The sequence below is a fragment of the Saimiri boliviensis genome, chromosome 6 (assembly GCF_048565385.1).
Source record: "Saimiri boliviensis isolate mSaiBol1 chromosome 6, mSaiBol1.pri, whole genome shotgun sequence".
Classification (NCBI taxonomy): Eukaryota; Metazoa; Chordata; class Mammalia; order Primates; family Cebidae; genus Saimiri; species Saimiri boliviensis.
In genome coordinates this window covers 81,699,169-81,716,075 of record NC_133454.1, presented here as the reverse complement: position 1 = coordinate 81,716,075, position 16,907 = coordinate 81,699,169, and the positions used below count along the sequence as shown (strand labels likewise).

General features: G+C 47.3%; 2 protein-coding genes across 3 annotated transcripts in view; one reads left to right on the top strand and one right to left on the bottom strand.

Annotated features, from left to right (window-relative positions):
- Nucleotides 1–211: 211 nt before the first annotated feature.
- Nucleotides 212–11,983, bottom strand: LOC141584954 (uncharacterized). The gene is made up of 2 exons (XM_074401928.1): nucleotides 10,251–11,983; nucleotides 212–4,500 (listed from the first exon to the last, which is right to left on the bottom strand). Exon 1 carries the CDS (start codon nucleotides 11,981–11,983, stop codon nucleotides 11,087–11,089), a length of 897 nt encoding a protein of 298 aa, XP_074258029.1. The 3' UTR covers nucleotides 212–4,500; nucleotides 10,251–11,086.
- The window catches only part of DKK3 (dickkopf WNT signaling pathway inhibitor 3), a 48,649-nt gene continuing 43,370 nt past the window's right edge, over nucleotides 11,629–16,907 (top strand). Inside the window, exons 1-3 of one of the 2 annotated variants that reach the window (XM_074401095.1) lie at nucleotides 11,629–11,808; nucleotides 11,940–12,033; nucleotides 12,361–12,599. In XM_074401095.1, coding sequence (XP_074257196.1) covers nucleotides 12,387–12,599 — 213 coding nt within the window. In that variant the 5' untranslated portion in view covers nucleotides 11,629–11,808; nucleotides 11,940–12,033; nucleotides 12,361–12,386. The remainder of the gene's footprint in view (nucleotides 11,809–11,939; nucleotides 12,034–12,360; nucleotides 12,600–16,907) is intronic. The other variant, XM_039471128.2, reaches the window with a different exon arrangement.

The window sequence follows — 16,907 nt, the reverse complement described above, 5'->3', positions numbered from 1 at the left end:
TGAAGAGAGTATATTATTGCAGTTTTATAAAATGTGATCCTTAAAACACAATTTCTCTGCTCATCTAGTGTTTAACTTTTAAGAGATATTAAGTCCTATTTGATCCCTTAAACTGTCAGCTCCCCTCTTTGAGATGTATGCAGCCATCAGCTGGTAAAGGCAGACTTCTCTTCAACACCTGCCTATTTGTATTAGTGTGTTTTCATGCTGTTATAAAGAAATACCCAAGACTAGGTAATTTATAAAGGAAACAAATTTAATCGACTCACAGTTCCACAGGGAGGAAGAATTCATGTGGGATACCTGAGGAAACTTACAGTCATGGCGGAAGGCAAAGGGGAAGTAGGCATCTTGTTCACAAGGACTAAACTTCTGGCAGAAAGTGGAATGTAAAGCATGGAAAACACTTCAACTTTTATTTTCATTTTATCTACAGTCAAAATATCTTTTACTTGGGCTACAGTGCTACCAGAAATGCCTGTGCTGCTTACCACCAGGTGAAGCTTATTTCCCTAACAATCAAGAATAGAAGTACTAAAGATTTGGTTCCTGGACCAATAGTATTAGAATCATCTGGGAACTTGCTAGAACTGCAAAGTCTAGGGCCCATTCCAGAAGCTTGTGTTTCACATGCACTCCCTCTGTCCCCAGGCAATTCTGAAACTTGCTAAAATTTGAAGAAGATAGATGTTGGTATGTGTTCCTGGCAGTAGTGACCAGTGGGTGAATTTCCAAAGTAGCACAGCCAAACAGCCAAGAGGCTATCATCTTGCAGAGATATAAAGCAAACAGACCCACTCCTGGGAAGGGATAAATGGAGCATGACGACAGAGGAATCAAAATGAGAAGATACAATTTTAGCAGTATCTATCCAAATTGTTCCAACCCTGCAAAGTCTTTCACTTGTTACCAGTGGGACTTTAGACAAGTCCCTTAATTTGAATCTTGTTCATATTTCGTCAGAGGGCCAGGTGGAAATTGTATTTCAGGGAGAAATGTGGAGATCCTGAGATTTTGAGAGAAAAAAAAAGGAGTCTAAAATGTGAGAGCCTCAGCCACAGGACCTAGGTGTGGATGAGAGCGCGTTCTGGGTACAGAGCATGTTTATTATGTGAACTTCTTCTGACCCAGCCATCCTGGCAGCACTGGGCGCCAAGGCCGATAAAAGGTTTGCCTGCGCAAACAGAAAGAGCTGTCTGCTCCAAGACCCTTCATAACACTTTGTGGTCTAAGCAAAATTGTTGTGGACGCTTCCCTCTCCCTGCCTTCCCATGAGCCCCACTGGGTACACACAAAGGGAGCTCTGTTCCTTACTCACTTTCTAAAGCTTTGTGGGCTGGGCCTCGTAATGAAGTGGATACTGATAATATAATAATTGCTAACATGCACGGATGCTTGCTCCTTGCCAGGCAATTTAATAAGTGTTTTAAGGAACCATTTCTTGTAAGACTCATAACAGTCCCAGGAGATGGAGACCTCCTTTTATAGACGAGAAAAATGAAACTCAGAGAAATGGAGAAATCTGTTCAAGTCACCTGGGCAAGGAGGAATGCAGAGCTGGGCTTGCTCCCAAGGCCCTGATTTTACAATTAAATTGCATGGCCTCTCAACATGGATCTTTTTAAAGGTAGTCTTTTATTATTCCCAAAGGAGAAACTACATAAAAGATGAGAAAAATTAAGGTTTAGAGATATATATTAGTTTATCCAGTATTACAAATCCGTAAGGTACCAAAACTGTGACTAGAACACACTTCCTTTCCCCACACTATGATGCCCCACTGCTTGCTTCTTTTTCTGACAAACCTGACCACAGACAGCACACCCTTTCCTAAGAAGTGGCCCTTCTCCCCTGTAGAGCTGACCGAGGGTTTTGAGGGGTCAGGGGTCAGGAGCTGGGAGTTCAACACACCTATCCGAATCCCTGGCTCTTATCTTAGGCAAGTAACTTACTTTTCTTCCATTTTATTTTAATTTGATAATTTTTATATGTATTAAATTTAGTATTTTTAGTGTACAGTTCTATAAGTTGTGACAAATGTATACCAATGTCATGTATCCACCACCGCAATCAAGGTATAGGATCCTCCAAATGTTTCCAGGCTCCTTTATAGTGCACCTGTTCTCCGACCTAGCCTCTGGCAACCAGTGATCTATGTACAGTCCTATAGTTCTGCCTTTTCTATAACATCATATAAAAGGGATCAGCATGTAGCCTTTTCAATCTAGCTCCTTTCACTTAGCATAATACGTTCAAGATGCATTTACAGTGTTGTGTAAATTAGCGGTTCATTGCTTTTCCCTGCCCACCTGCAAGGATCTTAACGTAGCAAAAGATCAACAGGAGCTGCCCCACCTAACTGGAAACACCCTGTCTGAGCGCAGCACCTGTGAGTCTTGGCTACTGTCTTCAAAATGGCTCAACTGTTTTGGAGATGGTGGGAATGAAGGTGACCGGAAATCTTAAAGGCACAAACACATCCTTTGGAGCTATCTTAGATGACCTGCGGGACAGCTAGTAGGGGCTAGGAGCCCTGTGGTTTGAACTAGAGAGCCCTGGGATAGTCAAGTCTGGTAGGGAGGGTCAGAGCCAGAACCCAAACCCTGGCGTGTGTAGTACGAGTTCAGCTCTTTCCCTGACTCCAGCAGCTTCCAGCCACCTCCACAGAAAAGCAAGCACTGCTGGGCCTGACCAGGCTATGCCAGAGGTTAGAAGAGAGGTTGATGGGGCGGGAGGAGGGCTTTGTAGTGAGGCCTGATAAGAGACTCCTTAGCAAGGAGTCTCCCTTACGGTCTGCAGAACTAGGAATGGGTCACAGTACTAAGGGGCCCCATCTCATACTTACTGACTCAGCATCTCTACATGCAGCACCCAGGTATCTGTATCTGCTTGTCAAACTTCTAAAAGGGTGATGCTATTTTGCAGCCAGCATTAAAAACTGCTCCAGAGAAGAAATAAACATCATTCTGTTCCAAGCGGTGGAGAGAATTGGGTAGAAACACATTTCTAGATATTCTTCCTCTGAAGTTGTCTAATAACATCAATTATTATTTCCCTTTTATGGCACTGGTTCCGCCAAAATTCTCTTGCTCCTTAGTCATCCTCTACTTTAAACACACATGCAAGAAAATATGGAGCATGTGTATCCACCTGCTGAATAAAAAGGCAAGACAGCCAGGCTTGAGGCTTGTCCCTCTTGTGTTACCGTTCAAGGATGATGGCCAGAACATGGTCCTCTGGGTCTCTTTTGCTCACCCACCCACAGAAAGTTGGCAAATTAAATGTATGTTTTGGACATTCAGTGGCTGTTACTCATGGAAACCCTGAATCCATGTGAACACTCTTTCCAAAGCCAGATGGAATTTCCACTCAGAAAAATCTTGGCACCAATTTCTTCAAAACAATAGCAAGTTATAGGCAGGAACTGGGAAGCCTCCATGAAATTGCTGGCTGGCACTACAGGCTAACCAGGGAGAGGTGATCCTGGTGGGAGGCTAACCAGGGGGAGGTGATCCTGGCGGGAGGCTAACTAGGAGGAGGTGATTCTTTTCCCTGTTTAGCAGGACCTGGTGGCCCTCTGATTCTTACTCATGGGTCTCAAGGCAGGTGGCAACTTCCTCTAAAGCAGACCTTCCTCAAAGAGGAATGCCTTATTAAACTATAAGCAGCCCCAACGCAAACATTTGTACGAATGATCAGTGTCTCAATTAAGACAGTTTGATAGATAGTAACAGAAAGCCACCAAACATAGCTCAAACCAAAAGGAAAGTATGTAAGAAGAACACCGAAAACATCTGACCATCCTTCAGGGCTGATGGTGCAGCTGGTTGTCGGAAAGGCTCATGCAAGGCTGGAACCAAGAACAAGAGTGACATTGTGGAATGAAACAGCTGCTCTCTTCCTCTCACTCTTTCTAACCCCCATCATGCCCAGGTTCAAAGACAGCCAAATTTTTCTCTTACTCAGTACAATGGTTTCTTCAGCTTCAAAGCCCAAAGAAGAATCTGATGGGTCAGGCTTTAGTCAGATTTCCACCCACGGTCCGATCAAGTGGGGTGGTCATCCATACTGGTACCACATGACCTCCCGCTCCCATCTTAGTGGGACCAGGGATGGGCACCCTTCATGGGTATTCAGCAAAGAGCCCACTTTTGTTATTTTCTTCACTCTACCTTCCTTTATTTGCTGGTGTCTCCTTGCCCATCCTTCCATCTTACTGTCTCTTCATCGCCTATCTACCCTGTTTCTTTGCTGCACTGCAGATTCTCTGAGGGCTGGGATCTCAGCCCCTAGCAGGCCTGCCTTTATTCAGCTATCCATATTGAGTGCTATTCTCTGCAGGCCCTGTACTGACCTGGAGATGGCTGCAGGGACCAGCGTCATTCCAGTCTCACATGGCTTGCGTTCTAGCAGGGACAACAGATGCTAAATAGTCACGCAGGCACATTATCTCTCATCACAAGTCTTCACATTTGTTTCTCAAGTTATGTTCAGTGTAGTCTGTCCAAGAAGGAAGAGAGAAAAAAAGAGAAGGAAATATATGATAAACTCTCCCCTTGTCTAATTAACTATTCAGAATGGTTAAGGTTTTGCAAATCAGGGAATAACAGTCACCTGCCCAGACTCAGTGCCCTTATGTTCCAGATAGCTGAGGTTTCTTTGTTTGAGGAGTGTTCCATTCTGGGGAGCTGAGGGGAATAGACAGGTAAGTCCCATCTATTCCCTCATCCTTACATCTCCCCGCTCACAGCAGGAAATACCTAACCATTCAGACAGACAAAAGGCCTTTTATTATTATTATTTTTTTAATTGCAGATTCAGGGGGTAAACGTGCATTATGCTGGGCTTTGGTCTCCTAGTGAAACTGTCATCCAGGTAGTGAGCACAGTACCCAATAGGTGGTTTTTCAACCCTTGCCCACTCTTTTCCTTCCCACTTTTGGAGTCCCCAGTGCCTAGTGTTTCCATCTTTAGGTCCATGTGTACCCATTATTTAGCTCCACTTATAAGTGAGAGCATGTGCTATTGATTTCCTATTTCTGAGTTATTTTACTTAGGATTACTGCCTCCAGCTGCATCCATGCACACATCACAGGTGTATTTGCCCAATGCCTGTACCCCAATTGTATCATAGAAGGAAGTAACATGGGCAAATGATATGATTTCATTCTTTCTTATGGCTGTGTAGTATTCTATGGTTATATATATATATATATATATATATATATATATATATATATAACTTTTTTTTTTTTTTTTGAGACGGAGTTTCGCTCTTGTTATCCAGGCTGGAGTGCAATGGCGCGATCTTGGCTCACTGCAACCTCCACCTCCTGGGTTCAAGCAATTCTACTGCCTCAGCCTCCCAAGTAGCTGGGACTACAGGCATGTGCCACCATGCCTAGCTAACTTTTGTATTTTTAGTAGAGACGGGGTTTCACCATGTTGACCAGGATGGTCTCGATCTCTTGACCTCGTGATCCACCCATCTCGGCCTCCCAAAGTGCTGGGATTATAGGCGTGAGCCACCGTGCCCGGCCATATGTATCACTTTTTAAAATTCAATTATCTGTTGATGAGCACTTAGATTGATTCCATGACTTTGATATTGTAAAACTGCTGTGATAAACATATGAGTGCAGGTGTCTTTTTGATAAAATGATTTCTTTTCCTTTGGGTGGATACCCAGTAGTGAGATTGCTGAGCTGATTAGTAGCTCTGTTTCTAGCTATCTCAGAAATCTTCACACTGTTTTCCATGGGAATTGAACTATATATGAGTCTATTCTCACACTGGTAATAAAGACATACCCAGGGCTTGGTAATTTATAAAGGAAAGAGATTTAATTGACTCATAGTTCCACCTGACTGAGGAGGCCTCTCAATCATGGCAGAGAGCGAAGGAGGAGCAAAGTCGTGTCTTACATGATGGCAGGCAGGAGGCATGTGCAGGGGAGCTCTCCTTTATAGAACCATCAGACCTCATGAAACTTATTCAATATCACAAGAACAGCAGAGAAAGACCCACCCCCGTGATTGAATTGCCTCCCACTGGATCCCTCCCATGACACGTAGAAATTATAGGAGCTAAAATTCAAGATGAGATTTGGGTGGGGGACACAGCCAAATCATATCATTCTACCCTGGCCCCTCCCAAATCTCATGTCCTCACATTTCAAAACCAGTCATGTTTTCCTAATAGTCCTCCAAAGTCTTAACTCATTCTAGCATTAACTCAAAAGTCCAAGTCCAAAGTCTCATCTGAGACAAGTTCCTCCCACCTGAGAGCTGGTAAAATCAAACACACATTAGTTCCTTCTAAGATACAATGGGGGTACAGGCATTGGGTAAATACACCCCCATTCTAGGTGGGAGAAATTGGCCAAAGCAAAGAGGCTACAGGTCCCATGCAAGTCCAAAATCGAATAGGACAATCGTTAAACCTTAAAGTTCCAAAATGATCTCCTTGACTCCATGTCTTACATCCAGGTCATGCTGATGCAAGAGGTAGGCTCCCATGGCCTTGGGCAGCTCTGTTCCTGCGGCTTTACAGGGCATAGCCCCCCCTCCTGGCTGCTTTCACAGGCTGACACTGAGTGTCTCTGTGGCTTTTCCAGGTGCACAGTGCAAGCTGTTAGTGGATCTGCATTCTGGGTTCTGGAGGACAGTGCCCCTCTTCTCACAGCTCCACTAGGCAGTGCCCCAGTGGGGGGTCTCTGTGAAGGCTCCAACCCCACATTTCCCTTCCACACTGCCCTAGCAGAGGTTCTGCATGAGGGCACTCTCCCTGTAGCAGACCTCTGCCTGGACATCCAGGTGTTCCCATACATCCTCTGAAATCTAGGCAGAAGTTCTCAAACCTCAATTCTTGTGTGCACCTGCAGGACCAACCAATACCACATGGAAGCTGCCAAGGCTTTGGGCTTCCACCCACTAAAGCCATAGCCCAAGCTATATGTTGGCCCCTTTTAGCCATGGCTGAGGTGGCTGGGATTCAGGGCACCAAGTCCCAAGCTGCACACAGCAGGGTTGTCCTGGGCCCGGCCCATGAAACCATGTTTTCCTCCTAGGTCTCCAGGCCTGTGATGGGAGGAGCTGCTGTGAAGGTTTCTGACATACCCTGAAGACATTTTCCACATTTTCTTGGTGATTAACCTTCTGCTCTTCATTACTTATGCAAATTTCTGCTGCTGACTTGAATTTCTCCCCAGAACATGAATTCTCCTTTTCTACTGCATTGTCAGGCTGCACATTTTTCAAAGTTTTACACTTTGCTTCCTCTCGAATGCTTTGCCACTTAGAAATTTCTTCTATCAGATACCCTAAATTATCTCTCTCAAGTTCAAAGTTCCACAGATCTCTAGGGCAGGGGCAAAATACTGCCAGTTTATTTGCACAGCAAGAGTGACCTTTACTTTAGTTTCCACCAAGTTCCTCCTCTCCATCTGAGACCACCTCAGTCTAGACTTTATTGTCGATATCACTATCAGCATTTTGGTCAAAGCCGTTCAACGAGTCTAAAAAGTTCTAAAATTTCCGATATCTTCCTGTCTTCTAAGCCCTCCAAGTCTCTAGGAAGTCCAAACTTTCTTACATTTTCCTATCTTCTTCTGAGCCCTCCAAACACTTCCAACTTCTGCCTATTACGCAGTTCCAAAGTCACTTCCACTTTTTCAGGTATCTTTAAAGCACTACCCAGAAAAATTTGCTGTATTAGTCCAGTCTCATGCTGCTAATAAAGATATACCTGAGACTGGGTAGTGTGTGTGTGTGTGTGTGTGTGTGTGTGTGTGTATGTGTGTGTGTGGGTGTGTAAGGCTTAATTGAGTCACAGTTCAGCATGGCAGGAGAGGTCCAAGGAAACTTACAATCACAGCAGAAAGGGAAATAACGTCCTTCTTCACATGGCAGCACCAAGCAGAAGTGCAGAGTGACGGAAGGGAAAAGCCACCTATAAAACCATCAGATCTCCTGAGACTTACTCACTACCATGAGAACAACATGGGAAAGACCTGCCCCCATGATTCAATTACCTCCCACTGGGTCCCTCCCATGGCACACAGCGATTATGGGAGCTACAATTCAAGATGGGATTTGGGTGGGGACACAGCCAAACCATATCTAACTAATGTGCATTCCCACCAAAAGTGTATTAAGTGTTCCCTTTTCTCCACAGTTTTGCCAATACGTTATTTTTTGACTTTTTAATAATAGCCTTTCTGACTGGTGTGGGATGGTATTTCATTGTGGATTTCTCTGATGAATTTAGTGATATCAGGCATCTTTTTCACATATTCGTTGGCCGCTTGTATGTCTTCTTTTGAAAAGTGTCTGTTTATGTTCTTTGCCCACTCTTTAATGGGGTTATTTGGAGATTTTTTGTTGTTGTTGATTTGTTTAAGTTCCTTACAGGTTCTGGAGATTAGTCATTTGTCAGATGCAGAGTTTGCAATTTCTCTCATTCTGTAGGTTGTCTATATACCCTGTTGATTGTTTCTTTTGCTGTGCAGAAGCTTTCTAGTTTAATTAAGTCCCATTTGTCTATTTTTGTTATTGCTGCATTTGCTTTTGAGGTCTTAGAAATTCTTTGCCTAGGCCCATGTCCAGAAGAGTTTCTCTTAGGTTTTCTTCCAATATTTTTATACAGTTTCAAGGCTTACATTTAAGTCTGAATCCCTCTTGAATTAATTTTTATCTATGGTGAGACGTAGGGTCTATTGTTACTCTTCTGCATATGGCTAGTCAGTTTTCCCAGCATCCTTTCCCTATTGTTAATTTTTGTTGACTTTGTTAAAGATCAGTTGGCTGTAGGTATGGGGCTTAATTTCTGGGTTCTTTATTCATTCCATGGATCTACATGTTGATTTTGTGTCAGTACCAGGCTGTTTTGGTTACCATAGCCTTGTGGTATCATTTGAAGTCAGATAATGTGATACCTCTACTCCAGCCTGGTGTAGACCCCTCCTCCTCACCTCACAGTAAAGGAGGCCACTGCTGGGCCTTGGGAAGGTCAGCCTTTTGTCAAGAACAGAGCTAAGAAAAAAGTCTACTTGACTTCAAGTAGTTTTTTTGAGTTATTCTTGTTTTGTTTCGTTTGGAGGATGATGCCTTCTGCTTTTATTTACCAATTTATTCACAAAATACTTAAAATATACCAAAAATAATAAAAAGAACCAGCCACACACATATACCCTGATGTAAGTAATCATCATGGTTGATTAAACAGATGTAAATATTTGGAGACTTTTGTTTCAGAATTCCTCCATGCTGGTACACTCCCTTTCTTGAAGAAATAAAATGTTATAAATACAACTGAAGACATTCTCCATCCCTTCCTTGCCTCCCACCTCAGGGGCAGCCTGCACATTTCTATAGTTTTATTATATGTGAGCATCCATAAACAATACATGCTACTGCTTTGTAATTCTAAGGTATGTACAAATAGTATCTCATATGTGTCATTTTGCCTTTTCCACCTCATATTATATATTTGAGAGTTAGTGGTGCTGCTGCCTGTAACTATTATTCCTTGTTCTACCTGCTGTACTTTATTCTATTATTGTAAAAGCCCTGGTCTATCTAGTCTCCTGCTGAAAAACACTGGCAAGTAATTTCCACATTTTTTACCATTGTAAATATTGCCCCAGTAAACATGTTTATACATGTCTTCTTTTGCACGTGGTCATGAGTTTCTGGAGGATGGACAGCTAGATGTGAAACTGCTGTGTGGCCACTTTCTAGGCAAATTTCTGCAGGTTACAGCCGCTCTGCTGCCATTTCCTCAACCCAGTTTATGATCCAGTAGCTCCCTCATAGAGAAAATGTGAGAATCTAAAATTTTAAGTTATAATTCCAGAAAGTGTTTCCAATGCCTTAAAAGAAAAAATCAACTGTTCCTAGTGGATACAGAGCTTAGCCAGTGACACAATGGGAATTGCAGAAATGTAGAATGTTCTCTACTCTACATATGATTGTCCTGGGTGGCTCTGCACTCTCTCCTTGCTCTGTGCCCCTCACCTCACAATGACCATCCAGACTGACCTTTTCTCCAACCAGTCCCCAACCCCACTGGGCTACCCCTGTGTAAGCTCTTTGAAGCTGACATTCCCTGTCCAGATCTGGTTCGGGCTCATCTCTGCGGCTAGCCCCAGGGCTTTTTTCTCGAGCCCATGAATGTCTAAGGCTGGTGATAGGACTGGCATCGAGCTGGGCAGGAAGGCCACTTACATTCGAGACCTGTAGATTTTCTTACCGTTTCATCTCTCTCATTTTCTTTCTCTTTCTTTCATCTTTCTCTTTCTTTCCATTTTTTTCTTTCTTTTGTAGTTTCACCTAATAATGAAACTGTTGATAAATTATTACATTTGGGAATACAAAATGTAGACTCCATACAAGAAAACAAGTGTCCCTTTGCCTGACACTTGGAGCAGTTCAATATATAGAGATTTTTAAGTTCAGCCTGAAAGTCGAGACCTGGAAACTGCGTGGCAAAAGATGTAAGGCAGAGGACAATCTTATCTGGGGAAATTCCTGGTGGTTTAAGTCAGCAACATGAAGGACTGGAAGAGTGTCATGTGCTCTGCAAACTCGCACCACTGCAGTTCCCAGCTCGGCCCACAATATGCCTCACAGCATCCTCCAGTTCAGCCTTCGTTTCTTCCTAATGTCCACCTGTCCAAAGTGACAAGCTGGGGCAGGTGGAGACTCCGCTCCAGGTTCCTCGACCGGGGTCAGCCACTCCCAGAAAACTAATGAATGCTCAGCCAGGGCTGCCAGATGCCCAAGGGGCAGAGCAGGAAATGCGAGAAAGGGGGCTTTCCTTGCAGTTTAGGAGGGCCCTGCCCTGGAGGCCCAGAAGTAGAAGGGAAAGCGGCTGGAAGCTGTGTCTTGGCGGTAAACAGTAACGTGGGGAGTGCTGCAGAGAAAGGCAGTCTTGAGGCCTCGAGCTGGAGGGCACCAGCTGCAGAGTCAGCTACACTCAGGGCCTCTGGCCAGCCCTGCCTCCATCTGCTGCTTGGCCTCACTGTCTAACTTCTCTGATTCTGCACTAGTCACTCCATGTTACGTTTTTGAGACTTATCAGTATTTTTACATTAGGGCTAATTGGGACGCAGACAAATGTGGTAACTTGGCAGAGCGGGAAGGTAGGATGGAGCTGAGCTGGCTGCAGGTGTCTGGTCCTGACCACTCCGCTAGGCCACCCTTGAGGAGCTTGCTGACTTTCTCATGACGTCCTCCCATTCCAGGAGCTGCAGGTGCGTTGTCCCGGCTGGAGCACGGTGTCAACCATGGCAGACTAAGGCCAGCGGTGATGGCTTGAAAGCCAGGCAGGGGGACCGGGATTTTTCCTGAGGATTGCACGCTGGAGCGGAGGTTGGTTCGGAAAGACCACGGTGGGGACCGAGGAACACTCCCCCCTACACTCCCAGCCTGGAGGCCAGAGAGGCAGGGGCCTGGGATGCCGCGGGGGCAGGGGGATGCAGGGAAGGAGATGGCTGCCTTCAGTAGAGCTAGTCGAGGGGGCAGAAAGGAGGGCGTAGGGCGTGAGGTCGCCTGCGCCCCGGCTGGCCAATGGCCGGGCGGCGGCCCCTCAGCGGGGCGGGGGCCTGGCGGCCGGGTGGGCGGGGCGCGGGATCTCCGGTACCAGCGCTGCCGCACCCCGCCGCGCTGCCGCACCCCGCCGCGCTCCCGCACCAGCGTCCCGCCCACCGCGTCGCTCCCACGCCCGCAACTGTACCCGCAGCCCGGCGGCCGCCCTGGGGGAGCGAGCAGATCCAGTGCAGCTCGCAGAGCAGCTCGGTCCAGTCGGGGTGGGTGAGGGGCGGCGGCGGGGTGGGGAAGACGGCTTAGCTCGGCCTCCCTTGGGTGGGTGTGGGGCGGGGCGCTCAAGTCGGACCCGACGCCGAGGGGAGGGGGCTGATCTGTACTCTGCCCACCCCAGGTAGGAGCTGAGAGAGGTTTGGGGTGGAAGCCGGAGTCGGACATTCTGACCTGGTCGAGGAGGGCCAAGGGTTCGAACCGGCGGCAGATTCGAGGTGAGCTGGGGCTTGGGAGCTACTAGCGTAGAGGATCCGGGTTCGGTTGTTCTGGCGAGAGAGCTCCAGCATCGCAGGTGATGAGCAGAGCTCAGCTTGTGCTCGAGGATGGGGGCGCGGGGTCGCGGTGCGATCCGGGCTCGGGCTGGAGCGGGTGGGGTCACGTCTCTTTGGATGTAGGAGAGTTGCGTTTTAGGAGGCCTTGGTTTCCTCCCGTCTCGGGGCAAGTGCGGGAAAGAGGGGCGCCAGGGGCTGGCGGCGGGGCGGGGCGGCGGGCTGGGCGAGAGGGGTGGTCCGCGCCCTCTGATCGCGTTCCGGGACTCACAGGCGGCGGCTGCAGGCGCAGAGCCGAGATGCAGCGGTTCGGGGGCACCCTGCTGTGCCTTCTGCTGGCGGTGGCGGCCCCCACGGCCCCCGCACCCACTCCGACAGCGACCTCGGCTCCCGTAGAGCCCGGCCCAGCTCTCAGCTACCCACAGGAGGAGGCCACGCTCAACGAGATGTTCCGCGAGGTTGAGGAACTGATGGAAGACACGCAGCACAAATTGCGCAGCGCGGTGGAGGAGGTGCGTGCGCTCTGGCTGCGCGGGGCTCTGGGAAGCGCCAGGCTGGGGGGCAGCGGGGGCTGGGAAGGCATGGAGGAGCGCTGGCCAGGGACCTGGGATCCCCCAGGGGCTGGGAAGGGCCGACAGCAGATGCGGAGGGGCCAGGAGGCAGCGCAGTTTGATCCCGTCTCTAGCCTCGGTTTTGCCTTCCTGCCAAAAAGTCTGAATCTGAGCCTGTCCACCGAGAGTCTATGAGGCTGGACTCTCCCTAGGTAGCTGGGTCCACCACCCGCCTGCAGTTGGCGTCAGGCACGCAGTTGGCCTTCCCTATTGTAAGCGGAGGTTTGCAGGGCCCCTGATATTCCAGCACTGCGGTTTCACACAGACCCGGGACAAGCTCCAGACATCGCCAAGTTCTAGCTTGTCTGTTATGCTTTGAGCTTGTTGGGATGCCACGTAAGGACAAAGAGGCAGAGTCCTGAGCTTTGCTGACAGTCTGTCTGGGCTGTCTTGCTTGTCATGCCATGTGGGGGCAGAGAGGGAAGATGGAAATCCTAAATCTCAGCGCTGTATGAGTGACAGATGACGATGTGAGAAGCAACCCTACCTCCACCCAACAGTGCTTCGCTGTTATTCCTGGCTTCAGGTCCTCCTCTGCCACTCAGTAGCAGGGTGACATGGGGCAAATCATTTAACATCCTGCACTTCAGTTTCCTATGACAACTAAATGTCATTAAGTGTGGGTACCTGGCAAATAATAGGTGCACAGTATTTGGCAGCTATTATTATCAGATACCATGTACCTTGGCAAAACTTTGCCTATCTTTTGCCCTCCATCACCTCCAGGTCTAAACACTGTGGGTGGCATCTTGTTCTATCCTCTATGGCGGGCACCCATGCATGCCCAGGGCTGCCTGGGCAGGAGATGTCCCTGTCCCAGCCCTCTCCATACAGGTGTGAGGAGCTGTCCCTGGTGTCTGGGTTGGGTAGGCGTGGGCACTGTTGGGTCCGGCTCTGGCTGTAGCCTGTGTCTGGAGAGAAGCCAGCCATCCCAGTGCAGGAGCCAGAAGGAAACCAGTGTCCAGGCTGGTTCACCCCTGGCTTGGTAGCCCCCTTGCGCAAAGCCTTAAGTGCTGGCGCTTGTCTCCAGGGAGAAGTTGCTTTCTCCTCACAGCCCTTTGTAGTTTAGGGCTATTTCTCCTCCCACTCCCCAACAGTCAGCCTGTGGAGTTTGCAGCGAAGGGGACACTCACTGGCTTGGGAGGCAGTGAATTGGGCAGCTGTCCTTGGATATCCACTGGACAGGCCCAGATCCCAAGACCCAGGATCTTTCTGTGATTCATGTTCCTGTGATTGCAAAACAATCATGACATGGAACAATTAAAAGGTGAAGGGAGTCAGATAGGCCCCAGGGTCTCTTAACTCTGAAGCTTCAAATTAAATTGAGTTTGCGATGCCTCTGGTTCTAGGGCAGGCCATCTGCTTTCCTTATCTTATTCTAGAACTTTCCCTCCTGCACACAGATTCCCAGTAAGACTGACTAAGTCACCTCTATGCTTTTGTGCCTGCCACTGTTCAGAAAGTTTGCAGCGTGGTCCTCCGACGTCAGCTCCTGCTGAGGGAGGAGAGGGAGCGACATGGGCTCTTCAGTCTCTTCTTGAGCAGAGCAGTGTGGGGCCCTGCGGGACCTAGTGACGCGGTCCTCTCCATGGGTGTTATCCACAACGGGTTTTGCCAAGACCCCAGCTTTCCTCCCTCTAGATGTGGCTCTGTGTAGGTTGGCGGGTTGAAGTTTGCACCAGGGGAGACACGGGCTGTCACTTCTACCCCACTCTTTCCCAAAGAGTGTCCTCACTGACAGTGGGTACAGGACAGCATGGCAGGAGAACAGGCAGTGGGGACGGACCTTCCCTCATCCAGTCCCTGCTCTGCCACTTACTGGCAGTGGCATCCTGAGTCTGAAGTGGAAAAATGTCCACCTCTTGGGGTAAGGGGAGAATTAATTGAGAAGATGCAAGTCAAGCAAATCAGTGAGTTGGGCAGCTGTCCTTGAATATCTGCCAGTCAGGTCCAGAGCCCAAGAGCCCCGGTTTCTGTTTCCTATGATTGCAGAATAATCACTGGAACAATGAAAGGTTGAGGGAGTCAGATAGGCCCCATTGTCTCTTAACTGTGTAGCTTCAAATTAAATTGAGCTCGTGATGCCTCTGGTTCTAGGGCAGGCTATCTGCTGACGGCCTAAAATGGGGTTAAGTAAAACAGGTATAATATAGGTAGCTTCATTGTGAGGTGGCTGTGAGGATTACATGATCGTTGGTTGTAAATAATAGCTGTCATTATCGTCATATTAATAGTAGCAGTATGAATGGTAACAAAACACCACTAGGGTCTGATAGATTCTCAATAGAATCTGTCTTTTAAAATATCTTAAACCATTAAAAATTAATCTTAAAGTATTTGAAATATCTTTTAGATGTTTTCCAAAATAGAATACAATATATTGTTAATAGACTGTGGTTATTAGTATTGATTTTTTGTAAAGAGACTGCGAGATAATCATTAAAAAATCTGGGGACAACAGATGCTGGAGAGGATGTGGAGAAACAGGAACACTTTTATGCTGTTGGTGGGAGTGTAAATAGTTCAACCATTGTGGAAGACAGTGTGGCGATTCCTCAAGGATCTAGAAATAGAAATTCCATTTGACTCAGCTTTTGGGTATATGCTGTGTATATGTCCAAAAGATTATAAATCTTTCTATTATAAAGACACATATACACGTATGTTCACTGCAGCACTCTTTACAATAGCAAAGACCTGGAACCAACCCAAATGTCCACTGATGATAGACAGGACAAGGAAAATGTGGCACATATACACCATGGAATATTATGCAGCCATAAAAAACTCGTCATTTTTTATGGCTGCATAGTATTCCATGGTATATATGTGCCACATTTAAATGGCAATTATCCCGTGTCCTTTGTAGGGACATGGATGAATCTGGAAACCATCATTCTCAGCAAACTGACACAAGAACAGAAAATCAAACACCACATGTTCTCACTCATAGGCAGGTGTTGAACAATGAGAACACATGGACACAGGGAGGGGAGCATCACACACTGAGGTCTGTTGGGGGGGACTAGGGGAGGGACAGTGGGGGTTAGGGAGGTCAGGGAGGGATAACATGGGGAGAAATGCCAGATATAGGTGATGGGGGGATGGAGGCAGCAAACCACATTGCCATGTGTGTACCTGTGCAACAATCCTGCATGTCTGCACATGTACCCCAGAACCTAAAGTACAATAAAATATATATGTATATGTATAAAAATAGACTGCCAGAAAGCCCCTTAAATCTCATAGACAGGGGATAATTGCCATTTACTCACTGTTCAGGGGAAGAATCAAAAGCACCTGGGCCAGATGTATTATTTGCTTACGTAGTTGCGTCATGAATCTGCTTTCAAGTAACTTTCTGGCATTTTCTTTTTTTTTTGGGGGGATGGAGTTTCGCTCTTGTTACCCAGGCTGGAGTGCAATGGCGCGATCTCGACTCACCGCAACCTCCGCCTTCTGGGTTCAGGCAATTCTCCTGCCTCAGCCTCCTGAGTAGCTGGGATTACAGGCACATGCGACCATGCCCAGCTAATTTTTTGTATTTTTAGTAGAGACGGGGTTTCACCATGTTGACCAGGATGGCCTCGATCTCTTGACCTTGTGATCCACCCGCCTCGGCCTCCCAAAGTGCTGGGATTACAGGCGTGAGCCACCGTGCCCGGCAACTTCCTGGCATTTTCAATGTTCCAGCTGACTCAAGCTGCTGAAGTTTCTTAAGGGGAAGGGCAAAGCAGCTCTGCTTGTAGAGTCATTATTGGGAGAAGCAAATCTTCAAATGGCTCCAGTCTGGGATATTCCTACTTTCCTGTGTTACCATTCTGTATGCTACCAATTAATGTATTCTGAGGATATAGCCACTCTATTTCTCCTCCCCTCGTTGCCAGCTCGGTAGCTCGCTAGTTTTAGAATGTTCTTACTGCCTTACCTATTCCTAGCAAGAACTCCAATACCAAGCCTGGATTCATCTCTTCAGTTTTTCCTGCTATACCTCTTTTGCAGACACACAGATTTAACCAACCATAAATGCCTTTTTTTTTTTTTTTTTTTTTTTTGAGACGGAGTTTCGCTCTTGTTACCCAGGCTGGAGTGCAATGGCGCGATCTCGGCTCACCGCAACCTCCACCTCCTGGGTTCAGGCAATTCTCCTGCCTCAGCCTCCTGAGTAGCTGGGATTACAGGCACGTGCCACCATGCCCAGCTAATTTT